We start from the raw sequence: 17,853 nt of genomic DNA on the forward strand, positions 1-17,853 counted from the left end.
GCTCATTAGGTCCTGGGCGATTTCCTTGTCTCCAAAATCGCAACACTTCCCAAATGACTGGATCAGCTGCCTGCAAAGAACGCAAGTCACCAGCAGAATAACCAGGAAGTGTAGAGACCATACACTGGGTCACTATACCCACAGAATCTACCCCAGCTAATGACCACAAAGACTCAGGAATTGCAGTGCCGGGGGTCAACCCATCCAACCCACCAGGTTCCAGGGGATCCCTCCGTGACAGCGCATCTGCATTTCTATTACTCTTACCAGAGCGATACTTGATCTCAAAATCGAAAGCCGCCAGCTGAGAAGCCCAACGCTGCTCAGTCGCCCCAACTTTGCAGAGGTCAGATGGCTAAGGGATTATTATCTGTGAATACCACACACTTATTACCCAACAGATATTCACGGAATTTCTCCGTCATGGCCCACTTGAGCGCAACAAACTCCAACTTCATAGAGCTATAATTTGACATGTTGCGCTCAGTGGGCCTTAAACTGCGACTAGCATATGCCACTGGTCTTACCTTGCCTTCAGTTTCCTGGGAAAGGACTGCCCCTAACCCTTGATAACTGGCGTCCACCTCCAGAATAAACGGTTTAGAGAAATCCGCATACGCAAGTACTGGGGCGGTAGTCAGTTTCTCCTTTAACCCCTCAAAGCTCACCTGACAGTTTTCACCCAGGCACTAGCAAAACTCCTACTTTTCTGCTTACCCTTTACACCAGCAAATTCCCCCACCAGCTTATGCAGTGGGGCAGCCAACTTGGCAAACCCCTCCACAAACCGCAGATAGTAGCTGGAAAAACCAAGAAAGGATCTTAACTCTGTAATGCTAGAGGGACGAGGCCACTGGGCCACAGCCTCGATCTTACTAGGGTCAGTTGCCACACCCCTGGAAGAGATAACATGACCCAAATATTTCACCTCTTGCTGAAGAAAGGCGCACTTCTCTAGCCTAGCCTTTAACCCTTTCCGTTCCAGACGGCTTAAAACAACCTCCAACCTCTCCAAATGTTGAGTAATTGAGGTGGAGAACACCACGATATCGTCTAGATATAAAAGTAAGGACTGACACTGTTGGTCCTCAAATACCCTCTCCATAAGTCGCTGGAAGGTAGAGGGGGCATTGCACAACCCAAAAGGCATACGATTCCATTCAAACAGGCCAAATGGGGTGCAAAAAGCGGTCTTTGGCTTATCCCCCTCTGTGACAGGGACCTGGTTATAACCACTAGCTAGATCCATAGTGGAAAACCAACAGGCCCCCGTCAACGCATCCAGCGACTCCTCAATCCGAGGCAAAGGAAATGCATCCCTCCTGGTCTTGGCGTTTAACTGGCGGTAGTCAACGCATAAGCGTAGACTACCATCCTTTTTTTTTACCAGGACAATTGGGGAGGCATATGGGCTGCAACTTTCCCTAATTACCTGAGACTCCAGCAGCTGATTGATGTGGGCTCGAACAACCTCATACTCAGAGGGAGGTACCCGGCGATGTCGCTGCCGCACAGGGATATCATCTAATAGTGGGATATCGTGAGATATAAGACTTGTACATCCCAAATCACCTTCATGTTCAGAGAATACCGTCTGATATTTTGTAAGCAAGGCCCTCACCTTGCCCTGTTCCAGTTCTGGCAATGCAGTCAGGTCTACTTTTGCAATCTGCTCTAAAACAGGGGCACTAACTGCTAGAGTGGCTTGAGAATACACATTTGCTGTAGTGGATCTAACTTCAGTAACACCTGCCGGCAAACTAACAACATGCACTCTACCCAGGGTACCTAATACTCTGCGTGGAAAAAGGAGGACATCAGAGGTGCCTATGTTCACCACTGGCACATAAACTGAGCCTCCAATCACCGCACCAAGGCGGGGATGCCAACAACCCTTCGGGTAACCCAGACTCAATGGGCTCGAACAGTACTGTACTACCTGCCAACTGTTCTGCACAAGTTGCCGCAACCAACTTAATAGTACCGCCTGTGACACGACATGCCCGAGGACCACGCACTCTTGTCATACACTCAACGAGAGATTGCTCGCTACCTTGATGGCAGTGTTGTAGGGCTTGAAAAACTGAAAGTGGCGCACTAGAAACCGGAGGAAAATCAAACAAAGCGGGCCATGCTGTCCAAAGAGCTCCTGGTAGCATCGCCCAAGTACATTCATCCCCAACACACCAGGGACTTGAGAGCGCAAGCCACCAGGAGGATCCCTGACCACCAGCACCCCACATCGCGGAACTATCCTACCACAGAGCTCAATATCCAATTCCATATAACCGATATATGGAATTGAGAGCCCATTTGCAGCTCTTAGCTGCAACCAGGAACACGACCTCAAGCGCTCCTGACCCCATGGCTCAAAATGTTGAATAAAACAACTTTCCGTAATAGTTGATACCATCGAACCGGTGTCAATTAAACAAGGGACTAACACACCACCAATCGAAACATTCAGATGCGGGCAAGAAGACATTAAATTTGGAACTGAACTAGATTTCTTACCATCTGAGTCAGCCATTTTCCCAGCCGAGCTGTGACTCTTCAGCACGGCCGGAATTAGTTTTCCGACACATTAGCTTGCGACTGCACACCTCCAATGGCCCGATCAACACGAGAACGTAATGGTGACAGGGACATGACAAGTTCCCCTTCGCATTCCCGTGCAAAATGGCCTGGTTTTTGACAACGCCTACAGATCATGGGCCCACTACGAAAAGTTTGGGTACGAGGACGAGAATGGGGCCCTTGCAAACGGGCAATATTCTGGGTAAGCTGATTTAATTGCTCTTGTTGTAATTTTAACATTTCTCTAAGCTCCCCTATTTCCGACTTCTCAGACGAGCTACAACGGCCCTGAACTTCATACTGAAACCCGTGCGCCAAAAGGGACAGAAAGACTTCAACCCCTTGCTCCGCCCGGCATTCCCTCCCGCTCCCAACGAATAGCTTCGCCACGCACCTCCAAGAGTGTAGAATGGGGCTGTCGACGAACCAATTGTTTTAATTCACGGCGAAGAGAAGGGTCACAAACATATTCGACAAACTGGTCCCTTAATAAAATCTCTGCATTTGGCATGGCATTTGGGGACTTCTGCCTCACTTTCTTCAAGAGGCTCATTAAGGCCAAAGAGAACTCCAGCAAGGTCTCGCCTTCCTGTTGCTTCCTAGAAAAAAAGGCTTCCTGCAGGGCAACATAAGACTGGGAGCATCCATATAACTCTTGCAAAATGGAAAAATTCTCTGGGTCTCCGCTCAATACCAGGGCGATGTCTAACCTCCTCACGTGCGTTCCCTCCTAAATGATCAAATAGGAAAAATGCCTGGTCTGCCACTGACAAATGACGAGTTCTTATACAAGCTTTTGCTTCCTCGATCCACTCATTAATGCCAATGCCCGATCTACCATCGAATATTGGACATTTTCTATCCCTTGAATAAACACAAGGCTCGTTAACGTGGCACCAGCACTAACTGGTTGATCAATAGGTGGCACCACAGATTCTCGAGAGGGGCCAGCTATGGGACTGGATGGAGCAGCATTGACTCTGCTCCTGGCGCAATTTATCATTATCCGCCCTTAATTGAGCAACAAGATCCCTTAATTCCTGCAAGTCCACTTCCATTTGTTTACGGGAAACTTAACAAACAAAGTCAGTAAAAGCTATGGAAACCCACTGCTGGAACGCTCCAAGTCCACTGAAATGACACTGCTGCTTTGTTCCACACACTCTAAACACAAAAAAAAAAAAAAGAAAGAAAAACACACAAGAAGTACAAAAAATAACCTCTAATCCATCCACAAATCACAACTAAAACCTTTAACAAAATAACAATAAGCATCCACGTCTCAGCCCCACAAAGAGAAACGGATCCTGCCGACTATGCCAAAGTGTGGCGGGACGTTAATTAGACAGAACTATAACTCAGCTGACTACGCCACCCTGTTAACAGGGAACACCATTATAGATTAATCATCTACAAAAGACACACAGGTACGTGGTTTCAAGAAACAGAGGCAAGAGACATGGATACCAAAGATACAAAAAATGTTTTATTTCAACAATAAATATGGATATTAATCTTAAAACATAACTATGGGCTGGAATAAAAATAGGCATGAAAACAAAAAAGAAACCGAGGCCTACCTAAAGCAGGTAAACTAGCTTAATGAGTATGCGGCTACTATATCGCCAGGAGCATAACGCCAAGTGCACAAGACGCACCACACACACACACTCACACACACACGGTAAGATCAAGTGTGAACACACTGCACCCTGTGATAGAGTCCCACCACCGCACGCAAAGGCCAACTAGTCGTCTGCCTGAAGCCTCGGTTCCTATAACAAAAGACACTGTTAACCAGATAAACTCAAAGCAAGAAATAATAATAATCAAAGAAATAATAATGAGAATAATAATTGAATGTTGAGTGTTGAATGAATATACAATAAATCAAACAAATAAAACTGAAATCAAACAAAGCACAATCACGAATTAGAAAACTTACATAAACAAACAAAGTAAAGTAAAACAAACAAAGTAAAACAAAGCATCCAAAGTTAAGTAAAACAAAGCATAAACAAAGCTAGCAAAGCAAACAAAGCATAAACAAAGCTAGCAAAGCAAACATAAAACTAGCAAAGCAAACAAAGCAAACAAAGCTAGCAAAGCAGACAAAGTAAAGTAAAACAAAGCATACAAAGTTAAGTAAAACAAAGCATACAAAGTTAAGTAAAACAAAGCATACAAAGTTAAGTAAAACAAAGCATCAGCATCAAAGTACGTTGCCCCGCAGGCCGCACTGAATGACTCCTCTTAAAACTATTCCACCTTAATATTGCCGTTTCGACCACAAGTCCAGCCGCACAGGCAAACGGACATCAAACCGGCAAGAAGGCACGGGATTACGGCGGGTTCATGTTTAAAAGCAGTCGCCGAGCAACATGGAATGATTACACGTTGGAAACTGTGAGACAGGAAGAGTCTAAACCAGGAAGGGGCGGGCCTCGGGCAATGACACACAAGCGGTGATCACACAACATGGTGCATTAAAAGTCCCCTTTTATATAGTCGTGCATGTATCTGATTGGACAACTGATGCTTTCATGACAATTTAAAGAGACACCCACAGTTCGTCCCACTACATTTGTCTTTTCTTTTGTTTGCGATTAAATAATATATCTGTACTTGCATCTAAGTTCCTTTATTTGTCAAAACAAATCTATTTGAATTTTTTGGTATTCATCTGTTTAAAGAGACATTTTTTAAAGTACTAAGCATATTACATTTTTGGAATAATACTCGTTATTTTAAATGCTTGTGATTTTGCTTTATTAGAGATATTTTTGCCCCAGTCCCTGTTTTTCTGATGTGTTTTAATGTATTTTTGTTCAATAGATGATTGAACCATCCATTTTCCTGTTTTGGCCAATAAAAGCAAAAAACATAATAGTTATTAAAGTATAACTGTGATTGTGAAACTGTTTATTACATTTGTTTATATATAAAACAAAAAACATGTATTTATCTGTGTAAAAAAACAAAAATATTTGTTTGATGATCTGAATCATTAAAGTATGACTTTAATGATTGAGTTATTAAAATTAAAGTTTTAGAAGAGACCGAAGGGGGTCTGTTACAACCAACCACAGTCACATTTTGAGATCTTGATGTTCAAGGATAAGAATTTAAACTGTTTACTGAGTGATGATGTAGCTATCAGTCTGGTATTAAATCTATTCCTTATATAAATTGCAATGCCACCACCTATCATCAGTATCTCGAATATTTTCCGTTTAGACCACCAGAGGGCACCCCTTGTTGTACCTGTCTCTGACTATTTGCTTCAGGCCTCCACAGCACACCCTGGTGCTTTATTTTGAATTTCATATTTTGTTGTTACTACTAGTTCCACACCAGTTTTGTTTGACTCATTTGCAACATTCTTAAAACTTCTTGTTTTCTGTGTTAAGTAATTATCTATCTTACCTAACCAGTCCTTAAAGTACATATGTAACGGAGTTAAAATAATAATAGCTAAATTCAGAGAAATTGGAAGAACTTGCCATTGGTTGTTGCACAGCTTGCAGTTGCGTTCATTATACTGGGGGCGATGCAACGTTATCGGCAACAGTCTCGTGAAGCCTTGCTGCTTGTAAGCTGCATTGATGATCGCTTTGTCTTATTAACTGTGTTTGGATTGTTTTTGGGTGCAAAGCTAAACTTTTGTTATACACACACGTTTACTGTAGGCTCCTAGATGTGTTAGCAAATATGTGCTATGTGTGTATACACCTGCTTGAAAACTCTGAAACTGTATATTTCATTTAAGACTGTCATGCATAATCAATGATCTAATCAACTTAAAGTCCGGTTTGTCCCAGTGTCTGTCTAGTACAATAAAAGACCATCCACCTGACTCGCAGTGTCAATTAACCAACCATCACCCACACAGACACACATACACTATATTGCCAAAAGTATTGGGTCAGGTGGTTATACGTATGGTATGAGACTTTTGAGCATTGCATTCCACATTTAGTCCCAATCTGCTCTTATAATTCCATCCACTCTTCTGGAAAGCTGTTCCACTAAATTTTGGAGTGAGCTTATGATTATTTGTGTTCATCAGTCACAAGGATGTTATAAAAATGGCAGGTACTGATGTAGGTGAGGAAACCTGGGGTGCAGTCAGCAATCAGATTCATCCCATAAGTGTTCAGTAGTGTTCAGATCAGAGCTCTCTAGCAGGCCACTCAAGATCTTCCTCTCTAAAGCATGTAAAGCATGTCTTCAAGGAGCTCATTTTGTGCACAGGGTCATTGCCATAGTGGGGTAGGTTTCCAAGTTCAAGAGCAAGAACACACACAATCAATTCTAAACCCAGTAAAGCTTGAGTTTTCTGAATCCTGTACCGCGTTTTTACTTAAACGATGGGGCGAGGACAATCTAAGTGTAAGTTAAAGTGTTATTTACGATGAAGTTGATCCAGTTAAACAATGGCTAATACATTCTGAACTAAATTTGCCTGATAAACACAGTTTCTCCACAACTATGACATGAGAATTAATTTGATGCAGGATCAGTCCACTGTTAACAACTAAAATATTTAATAGTAGTAGTTGTAGTAATAGTAGTGTGATGACGATAAAGAAGGACAAAGAGCAGATTTCATGAAAGTGATCATTTGGATTTCAGTGCCAGTAAATGTGTGTTAAAAAAAAACAATTGTTGTTTTATCGTTTTATCAAATCTAGTTGCTCGTGACTCCAGAAGTCTCCTGTCTGAAGAGCAGCTGCTTTGTCCGATCTGTCTGGATGTGTTCACTGATCCATTCACCACTCCATGTGGACACAACTTCTGCAAAAGCTGCCTTACAAAAAAAATCACCAAGAAACCTAAACTGAAGATTAATACAACACTGAGAAAGGTTGCAGATCACTTCAAGAAGAAAAGTGTTCCAGACAAACCTGAGGTTCTTTGTGATGTCTGTACTGGAGAGAAGGTGAAGGCCGTGAAATCCTGTCTGGATTGTGGACTGACTTTCTGTAAGTCTCATTTAGAACCTCATAATCATGTTCTAAAACTTACTAAACACAAACTAATAAATCCTGTGGAGAACCTGAAGGACTACATATGCCAGAAACATGAGAGAGCTCTGGAGCTGTTCTGTAGAGATGATCAGACATGTGTGTGTCAGTTCTGCACTAAAGGAGACCACAAGAATCACAACACTGTTCCTATAGAGAAGGAGATCAGAGAGAGGAAGGTGAGAAACACTGTTTGACTTCAACTTTGGGCATTCTTATGGATTATACAGTTTCATTTATCTGTCATTAATCTGTAGGTTATCAGTTTAGATTCTAAAATTGATTAGGTTGAAGTTAATGTTCAATCAAACCCAATTAATTCTCTTCGTTTTCTTCTTCTGACTTTCATTTCCCTTCTCCAGAGGTGGCAAAAGTACACACATCCTTTACTTAAGTAAAAGTACAGATAGTCATGTTTTAAAATACTCAGGTAAAAGTTGAAGTACTGATTATACTTTTTAACTCAAGTGAAAGTAAAGAAGTCTTGGCTCAGACATGTACTTAAGTAAAAAGTATTTATTACTTCTACCTGTTTTAATGTCACACTGGTAACTGGACCTCACATCATATCAATGATAGATAGATAGATAGATAGATAGATAGATAGATAGATAGATAGATAGATAGATAGATAGATAGATAGATAGATAGATAGATAGATAGATAGATAGACAGACAGACAGACAGACAGACAGACAGACAGATGGATAGATAACTGACTCCCTCTGTCTCATCCACGTTAGCTTTACTTCTTGTTGCTTTCTGCCTGCTGATTGTTAGCTTCGTAAACTAGTCTACATCTGTGGTGAGTGAGAGACAGGACTTTATACACCAGTGGATTGAAAAAGACACGCAATGACAGGAAATCGGCTCTCAGTGAAAAAAGAAAAATATTAACATTTCACCAAATCAATGGATTAATACAAAAAATACAAAAAATCTACTTAAGTACAGTAATAAAGTATTTGTACCTCATTACTTCCACCTCTGCCCTTCTCTCCAGCATGTACCTCCACCTCTGCAGGCTCTTCTTAACCTGCTCTCTACTCTCACCACAAAGATAATTTGTATAATATATATTATTTAATATAGTAATTTATATGTATAAAACACATTTGAATGACTAATTTGAAACAAAAAAATGTATAACTTTATATTATAATTATATAATATAATATTATATATTATATTATATTATTATTATATTATTACAGCAGATGATTCCGAGTCGACTGGAGAAGATCCAACAGATCAAACACTCAGTAGAGCTCAGAAAAGTGTGTAAAACATGACATGAAGTTTTATCTACAACATATCTGCATATTGTTATGTTCTTTGTATGTATATATCTGTATATAAATATTTCTATATCTGTATTTAAATCTGTAGTTAAAATGTGTCCCTCCTTTAGAGAAACACAGAGAAAGAGAAAGCAGACAGTGTTGAAGTCTTCACTGTTCTGATTAGCTCCATTGAGAAAAGTCAGGCTGAGCTGCTGAAGCTGATGGAGGAGAAGCAGAAAGCAGCAGTGATGCAGGCTGAAGAACTCATTAAAGAGCTGGAGCAGGAAGTCACTGTGCTACAGAGGAGAGACACTGAGCAGGAGAAGCTCTCACACACTAAGGATCATCTCCACCTCCTACAGGTCAGTGTTCCTCTCTCTGTTTACTGACAATGCAGAACATCACAGAACAGAACTCACCACACTGTAAAAAATGATTTTGGTGGGCGGTAAATATTACCCTTGCCAATAGTGTACCATTTACCTAATATGTAAGTCAGCACGTTTAATTATATAATAATGAGTAAAATTAACCCACACTACCTAATTATTTATAGTAATAACGGCAAACTAAAAAATCTTTGTAATATATACCCAAAAACGTTTGCCTGTCTGTTTGAGCAAGAGCTGTCTGGGGCACATGTTCGTTGGGTGAGCTGGATTGTGGAAGTTGACTACATTGTCAAGCTTCAGTGCTGACGGTAAGATAACTTTTTAGCCTGCATATTTATCAGGTAATAAAAGAAAACGGGCACTGAGTTAGTTTTATCTGTCATAAGATTTTGGTCATTGTTCTATGTTCACTAGCTTCGGACATCGGTCATAGCGAGCTAGCTAAAAACACATTTTCCCTTGTGCTAATGTTAAAAATGTGCTTTTTCCGCATTATTGAAGCGCTAATGGTACTGCAAGAACGTGATTTTGAAACTTTTACCCGTGCTATTATATTCTAATCTTATTTTTTTTATATATAATTTAATGAATGGTAGATAGTAACATAGCTAACTCATATAGCTAGCTGTGTGTGACTCCATTAGCTTCGGCTAACTGAAAGTTTACCAGAAAGCACGTTTAAATGTTAAAATGTAAGTGTAGTTGGTAAGACAAAAAGTTTGGTTTTAAGCTTTAGCTACAGCATTTAAAATATAATTTTAAAGTTGTGCTTAAGAAATGACGTTCGTCACGACAAAAAATTATATTTTAATGTTAAAAAATAGACATATGGATGTGAATGTCAGTTATTTAATGTCATAGCAGTTAAATTTTAAATTCAGCAATGTGCATAAATGAAGCCTCCATTCCACTCCACTCTATTATTCAAAAATCCTGAGTAGGTTTAATTTATGCACAATTGCTGAATACACTATAGTTTTGAAATCTAAAATATTGTTTTGTTTAGTTTTTTTAATTATGTCCATAGCCCCTTGTTAAAAAGCACTAATTTATATTAGTACAAACTACCTAGCTAATTGTATGTAGTTTGTACTAATATAAATTAGTGCTTTTCAACAAGGGGCTATGGACACATTTGCACACATTTTTCTGTTGTGACATGAATATAACTGACTTTAAGATGTGCAGCTATGAATTATGATTAATTCAATGCCATATATGTGTCAATAATTAAGAATTGTTATAATGTTATGTTGAAATGTTAAATGGAATGTTGCAAATGTAAATGTTTATACCAGTCTGCTTGTGTCTGTCTATAGGAATTGGAGTTTACTGTACAAGTTGGATCACTTGTCTGTTTGAGGTTAATTTGCCTGCCTTTGACTGTTTAAGTAAACTCAGCTAAACTCAACAATGAGAACTCAACTCAAGTGAGGAATATTTTATTACAAATGAATTGGCTGTGCAAAATATGTAATTTCACAACATTAAAACGATAGGACCTATTAAAACACTATAGATTAAAACATTGGCATTTTGGTCGAACCCAGTCCATACCCTGTCTCCATTTTGACTGTCCTTGCACATTTAGGACATGGGGTGCATTACGGACACATTTGTCCAGGTATCACCCACAGAGAACTAACCCAAACCAGCTTCTTTTCTTCACATGTCTAGTGTGTAGTTCATGCTGTTTCCACACTGAAAGACAATATTTTGAACACATTGGTGGCCACCTCAGAAAATTTGAAACTGTGCCTTGTGTTTTTCAAGACTGTAATTACAAGACCAATATATATACAACATACCACAGTCATAAGAGTAGGAAACACACTCCCCATTCAGTGGATGATTTTAAGGCCTCTGTTTTTCATGAATACCAAAGCCAAGCACAGGAAGAAAGTGAATTTGTTGAGAATGAAGACTACTGTACCTCTGTTCTTGAGGAGGATGAGGACTTGGACAGAACTATCATCAAGAGACTAGGGTTGCTCTTTCTTAAATTAGAATGCATTTTTAATGTCTCCAATACATGTATTAATGAACTGGTAGAGGAACTCAATTTCCTTACGTCATCTGCATCTGGACCGGTTATAAAATAAATTATACTGAGCACCTTCAGAAAGCATGGATGTACTTTTCAAGATTCATTGATTTCAGAACTGGTGAAAAATCTTTGCCAGCTAAACCCTTTGTGTTCTGCTTTAGGGGTGGATGGGTCTTTAAGCACACAGTACAGAAGAGAGCAATTTATTAAGGAGCATTTCGAACTGATTGAGCCAACTGAGTACATGCTTGATGATCGCAGGAAAAAAACATTCCAGTATGTACCAATTCTCCCATTGCTCTCACAACTTTTAAAAAACAGACACATTCAAGACACAGTATTACAGAATAGGCAGCCATTTGATGTTTCTTTAGGATACAGGTCATTGTATGATGGATCATTTTTCAGAGAAAACAGTTTTTTATGTGGAGATGAACCTAGACTCTCACTCATTCTTTACATAGATGAGTTCGAAATATGTAACCCTCTTGGGACATCACGCAAGAAACATAAAGTGACAGCTGTGTACTGGGTGTTTGCAGACATTCCTGCCACCTTGCGATCTACACTAACCTCCATTTACTTGGCCATTCTTTGTAGGGCAGATGATGTGATGCAATATGGATACCCAAACATTTTGGAGCCACTGCTTAGAGATGTAAAATCCTTGGAAGGTGATGGTATTTTTGTGGCAGGTCTCGGCAAAGTGGTCAAGGGTACTATATTTGCTGTAGTAGCTGATAATCTTGCAGCTCATTCTATTGGTGGGTTTGTTGAATACTTTCGCTCTTCACACATTTGTCGGTTTTGCATTGGAGAGCGTTCCGACATCCAGGAGCATGAAGTAGCAGAAGGAGTGTTTCCTTTAAGAACGAAGTCTAATTATAGTTTGCATGTCAAGGCAGCGTTGTCTGACAGTAATGAAGCTCATTATTGTGGAGTAAAAAGACAGTGTCCAATCTCTGATAGACTGAGTTACTTTCATGCCACATCAGGTTATCCCCCTGACGTTTTGCATGATTTGCTTGAAGGGATTGTTCCTTTTGAATTGGCACTTTGTCTGAATGTGTTTATTAAAAACAAATACTTTTCCATTCAGGAGCTCAACTGGTCAATCCGCCAATTTCCTTACAAGTGGAATGATAAAACCAACTGTCCACAAAGTATTCCCTTGACCTTTGTATCACGTAAGAGTGTAGGAGGCAATGCACACGAAAACTGGTGCTTACTGCGGATACTACCTTTTGTGATCGGATGCAAAGTACCAGAGAATGATGCAGCATGGCAGGTTTTGATGACCTTGAAAGACATTGTTGAGCTTGTCATGGCTCCTGTGCACACAGAAATGTCGATAGGATACATGGAAAGCAAGATCGCTGAGCACCGTTATAGGTTTTTGGATGTGTTCCCAAAGGAGAAATTGAAACCTAAACATCACTTCCTTGAACATTATCCATGGCTTACAACTGCTTTTGGACCACTTGTGGGTTTCTGGACCATACGTTTTGAAGCGAAACACAGATTTTTTAAAAGGATGGTGAGACACACCGGGTCTTTCAGAAACATTCTGTTGACAATGGCACGAAAACACCAATCAGTGGTTGCATATCACATAAATAATGTTGTTATCCAAAGGCAAACACTGTTGGTATCCAGAATGACACAAGTGGCAGTTGATGTTCTAAAAGAAAGCATTAAGGAGTTGCTTGCAAGGAAGTGTCCCAATGCAGTGGTTGTGAACATGACAAAGAGGGTCACCATTTTAGGGATTTCATATTGTGTTGGGATGTTGTTGCCTTTTGGATCAACAGGAGGGTTGCCAGACTTTGGAGAGATACTTCAAATAATCATTGTTCATGAAAGTCCTGTGTTTGTTCTGAAGTTGCTCAGTGGTTGGTACAATGAGCACCTGAGGAGCTTTAGAGTAGAGCCTACAGGGCATATTGAAATACTTCAACATTTAGAACTCAAACATGTTTACCCCTTGGCTGCATATAATACAGCAGATGGTCGAATGGTATCCCTGAAACACTTCATTGGCACTTCAGAGTAAGTACTGCAAATCATGATTCCTCTAATATTGTGTTTCACCATGGCAATGTAGGTTATTATAAGAGCTTCTAAATAGGTTGTTACTCTGCCGATGTTTTGGAGTAACCAAGTAACCTCTCAAATTTTAACCAAATGCAGTCTCTTCTTTTTCTCTCTCTTTACAGCTGATGACAACACATCCACACCAATCAACACTCTGAACCACAATGTCAGTCCAGTTGCGAGTCATTATAGAAGAACACAATGTGCGAAAGTTGACACTTCCATTGGGGATTCCTGATACTGTGGAAGATCTTGTTTCAAAAATTGTTGAAACATTCCAATTACATGGGGAATATGGATTACTTTATGAAGACAAAGATTTTGGGAACCAGTTTTTCAGTGTCATCTCAACTACTGAACTGCAAGACATGGCCACTGTAAAAATTGTAAAAAAAAAAAAGAACCTACAGTTGTCCTTGACTTACACCCACTAGAAGAATCAGGACAGTCCTCTGTACTGAGTTCAGTGGAAAGTGAAATTGACACCACTGCAGATGACAGTGAAGCATGCGCTGCAGCTACAGATGACTGTCGATCCTCCAGCTCACAAGACATTTTCTTCCTCCCTGTATCATGCCGCACTGATCCATGGCCAGAGCCATTTAAAATTCCACAGTTTTCACGTGACATTGAGCTTATCCTTGAAGAGGCAAACAAGGCATATCATGCCTCTGGAAAGTACTTCCAAGATGCAAGTGTTAAATCGGCAATAATGCAAGACCTTGCTAAAGCCATATTCTCTTACACAGCTTACCCCTCAAGCCATCAAATAGCCTTAGTGGCTGAAGCACTTGTCAAGAAATTTCCATGCCTTAAGGCATAAGACCCCATAAGCCTGGGTCTTATGCCGGGATGTATGGGTGGCAGCAGCGCCCATACATAGGAAAAAAAATGTCCAAAACTTTTTCAATTCGAAGACAGGAGGTGGTGACTCTCTGCCCAGCTATCAGTGTCTTCAAAGAGAGGTGGCCAGCTTTATTCACCGAGACTCAAGTAAGAATAATTATATTTGTTATTGTTTTTCACTAATGTAATTATAAACGCCAATAGTTTTCAACCTTTATTCCTACATACACCTATCATACCCCTAAATGTGTAAATAAAGCAGATTAGAAATATTACTAATATATTTCATATATAAATCTTTGGAATTTGGAAAATGACTCGTCATTGGAAGAGTTGTCATTATTTTGTCCGTTTACTTATTTACTAGATCAAAGAGGAGTTCCGTCGGATAACAACTATTTCCCTGGAAGAAACATTCATGTTCAAGCTTGACAGTTACACACCCCGTCTTCTGCAGCTGATGCGTCCCAAAAGAGGTGCTGTTGGTACCAGGATGCGCCCTCTCCTTAACACTGTAAATGAGGTATGTTTTTTGTTCAAATAGTCTCAAAAGTGCAAACACTAATTTGTATGAAAAATGCTGGTCATTAAAATGCATCTCTTTACAGTCTCAGAGTATTGAGAATAAAAGGGATGCAGTGCTCTCCTGCCTCATTGAGTACCTAGGGGAGCCGCAAGAAGAGCTCTTCCAAGACTCCCAGGTAAGTTACAAAATGACCAATATACACAAGGTGTTTACAGACAGCCTCATAAACGAACAATTTTCTCATTTACAGCATGTGGTTAGATTGATAAATGTTATTGGGTTCAAGCATTACATTTTCTCTTAACTTATTGCTTGCATTAATGTTTGTTTATTTCTGCCAGTTAAACATGAAAATGATGAGGAGGGCCAAGCAGAACAAACTATGAGGGTGCTTTTAATCCATAATCCCATGGCTGACGACGATCCAGTAGATGTATCTATTGTGATAGAGGGCATCCAAGTGATAAGCGGGTGTGGATACAAAACCAAGGCATGCATGTTGTTGATAGGATTAATATATGCCCTCAACCTTGAATATCCCAAGAAGCTCAAGAATACTTTTGAAGTATTTCAAAAACTTTTTTTGGAGCTAGATGGAGGCAAGTGTCTCAAGAAGGTTCACAGCCTCAAAATTAAACTCATGGAATAGACTGCTTCTTGCCTTTTTTTTGTTGTTGTTGATGCTAATGTCAAAATGTTTTGAAATGTATCTTATTGTATAAATAAAAAAAAATACATTTATTCAATTATTAGTGTCTCAGGATACAATAAATGGTAAATTTCAAATAGATGTTTGTTATTTGACAAATAGGCATCCTAAGTTTAATTAATGAACAAGTAGACACACTATTTGAGCAATGTTAGCCTAATTTTTTTATTTGTATTTTTATAATGCTGTTTGAAGGAAAAAAAAATAATTTGAATATGTTCTTGTTGAATATGCAAAGAATCATTTGTTTGTTGTTTATTCATTTTTGGTTGTTTATTAAAAAATTCATGATCTACTGTGTCTGATAACTTTTTAATGTTATTAGTAAGTTTACCTTCCTGATTCAATAATGGTTAGTCATAATGGTTAATTAATAACAGCAATTATTAAATAAATTGAAAAAATATAATGGTGTTAATAATACTCACTTTTAATAAGTAATTCATTGTCTAATATTATGAATAGATTTTACCTAATTTCAATTGCCATGTTATAGCTGATTTATTTAGGTACTCTTACGAACAGTATAGGGTGAAATTTACCCAAACAGATTAAATGCAAATTGTTACCTCACATTTTTTGGGTAGATTCTATAGGTAATTTTTTACAGTGCATGCTGAGGGATTTCTCCTCTCTCCTGATCTACTGTAGGTTTACTCGTCCATGTTCAGCCTTCCACACACCAAGAACTGGACTGAGATCAGTATTAACACTGATCTGAGTGGGGACACTGTGAGGACATCTCTGTCTCAGCTTCAGCAGAGTCTGAATGAGAAACTCACTAAAACAATCAATGACAAGTTAAAGGATGCAGGTGAGAATATTTCATATTATATTGATAGTAATATGTTTTTACCTTTAATTGAGTCAAATATTGCAATAAATGTAAACAATAAAATTACTGTGATGTTTTTTGTGATTAGTTTCCACAGAACTGAAGAGAATGCAGCAGTATGCAGGTACAGATTTCAAAATCTACTTTACCCAGTAGCCAAAATATATAACAGATTTAAATAAATATTATAGTTTATAAATATATTAATGTAATTACTGTAGTCAATTTAGATAATGATTTATAAGTATAACAATTTTTTTTTGTGCATTTTTTTGCTTATACACTAAACTGATGTTTAGCTGTCACTAGCTTCTTTAGTGAAATTGAGCTAGCTAGTTAGCTGGTTAGTTTGCCAATAACTTTTTGGCAACATATTTGGCTGCTGCTGATTTTTTTATTTTTTTTTATGAAGAAAGACTGAGTTTAACAGATCAAACAGACAAATCATATATACAGTATAAAACATATAAAAATGGAATAAACATTCAGGACTACTCTAATATGTCATAATGAGGTTGATCAACTGAATGGTGATTTCACATCACACTCTGTGTGTTTCTCGCAGTGGATGTGATTCTGGATCCTGATACAGCTCATCCCGAACTCATTCTTTCTGCTGATGGAAAACAAGTGTCACATGGAGACAAACGACAAAATCTCCCTGATACACCAGAGAGGTTTAATCAGTGTGTCTGTGTTCTGGGGAAGCAGAGTTTCTCCTCAGGGAGATTTTATTATGAAGTGCAGGTCAGAGGGAAAACTAAGTGGGATTTAGGAGTTGTGAGAGAAAACATTAACAGGAAGGGAAGATTACACTGAGTCCTCAGAATGGATTCTGGTCTGTGATACTGAGGAATAAGAATCAGTATGAAGCTTGTGCTGATCCCTCTGTCCCCCTCACACTGAGAAAGAAGGTGGAGAAGGTGGGAGTGTTTGTGGATTATGAGGAGGGTCTGGTCTCCTTTTATAATGTGAACTCCAGATCTCTTATCTACTCTTTTAGTGGTCAGACTTTCACTGAGAAACTCTATCCATACTTCAGTCCTTGTTTCAATGATGGAGGTAAAAATTCTGCACCACTGATCATCTCTCCTCCACTTTAGACTAAAGGATTAATATATATATATAAAAAGAAAAATTGGATGTTTAAAAAAGGATTGAAAAATGTTTTTCTTTTTAATAAAATTATGAAACTCACAGAACAATGTGATACAATCAGAAATGTTTAAAAAATGTGATACTATTTTAAACTATTAGAAATGTTAAAATAAATAAAATAACTGAACTTTACTTTTACTATTTTTACTTTAAAGATATATATACATAATCTTTAAATACTTAAATACATACATTTATGTGGCAAAGAACATTTGTATTTTCACTTTTTTCACATTTTCAGAAGTAAAAATATGTACTTTAAACTCTGTATCCTAAGTATCTGATTTTTGTCTTTGGATAACATTTTAGACTAAGTTTTAAGATTTTGATTTTAAAAAAAAATAATGAATTATTTTATC

The 17,853-nt window shown here is 38.6% G+C and overlaps 1 protein-coding gene across 1 annotated transcript; it reads left to right on the plus strand.

Moving 5' to 3' along the window:
* Nucleotides 1-6,931: 6,931 nt before the first annotated feature.
* LOC124387524 (E3 ubiquitin-protein ligase TRIM21-like) lies at nt 6,932-17,439 on the plus strand. Its single transcript, XM_046851934.1, is given in 8 exon segments — nt 6,932-6,969; nt 7,272-7,783; nt 8,819-8,881; nt 9,016-9,249; nt 16,153-16,315; nt 16,425-16,460; nt 16,902-17,141; nt 17,144-17,439. Coding segments are annotated over 8 exon segments (1,566 nt in total). The 5' UTR covers nt 6,932-6,947.
* The last annotated feature ends 414 nt before the right edge of the window (nt 17,440-17,853 follow it).

This window comes from Silurus meridionalis, chromosome 6 (genome assembly GCF_014805685.1).
Source record: "Silurus meridionalis isolate SWU-2019-XX chromosome 6, ASM1480568v1, whole genome shotgun sequence".
Taxonomy (NCBI): Eukaryota; Metazoa; Chordata; class Actinopteri; order Siluriformes; family Siluridae; genus Silurus; species Silurus meridionalis.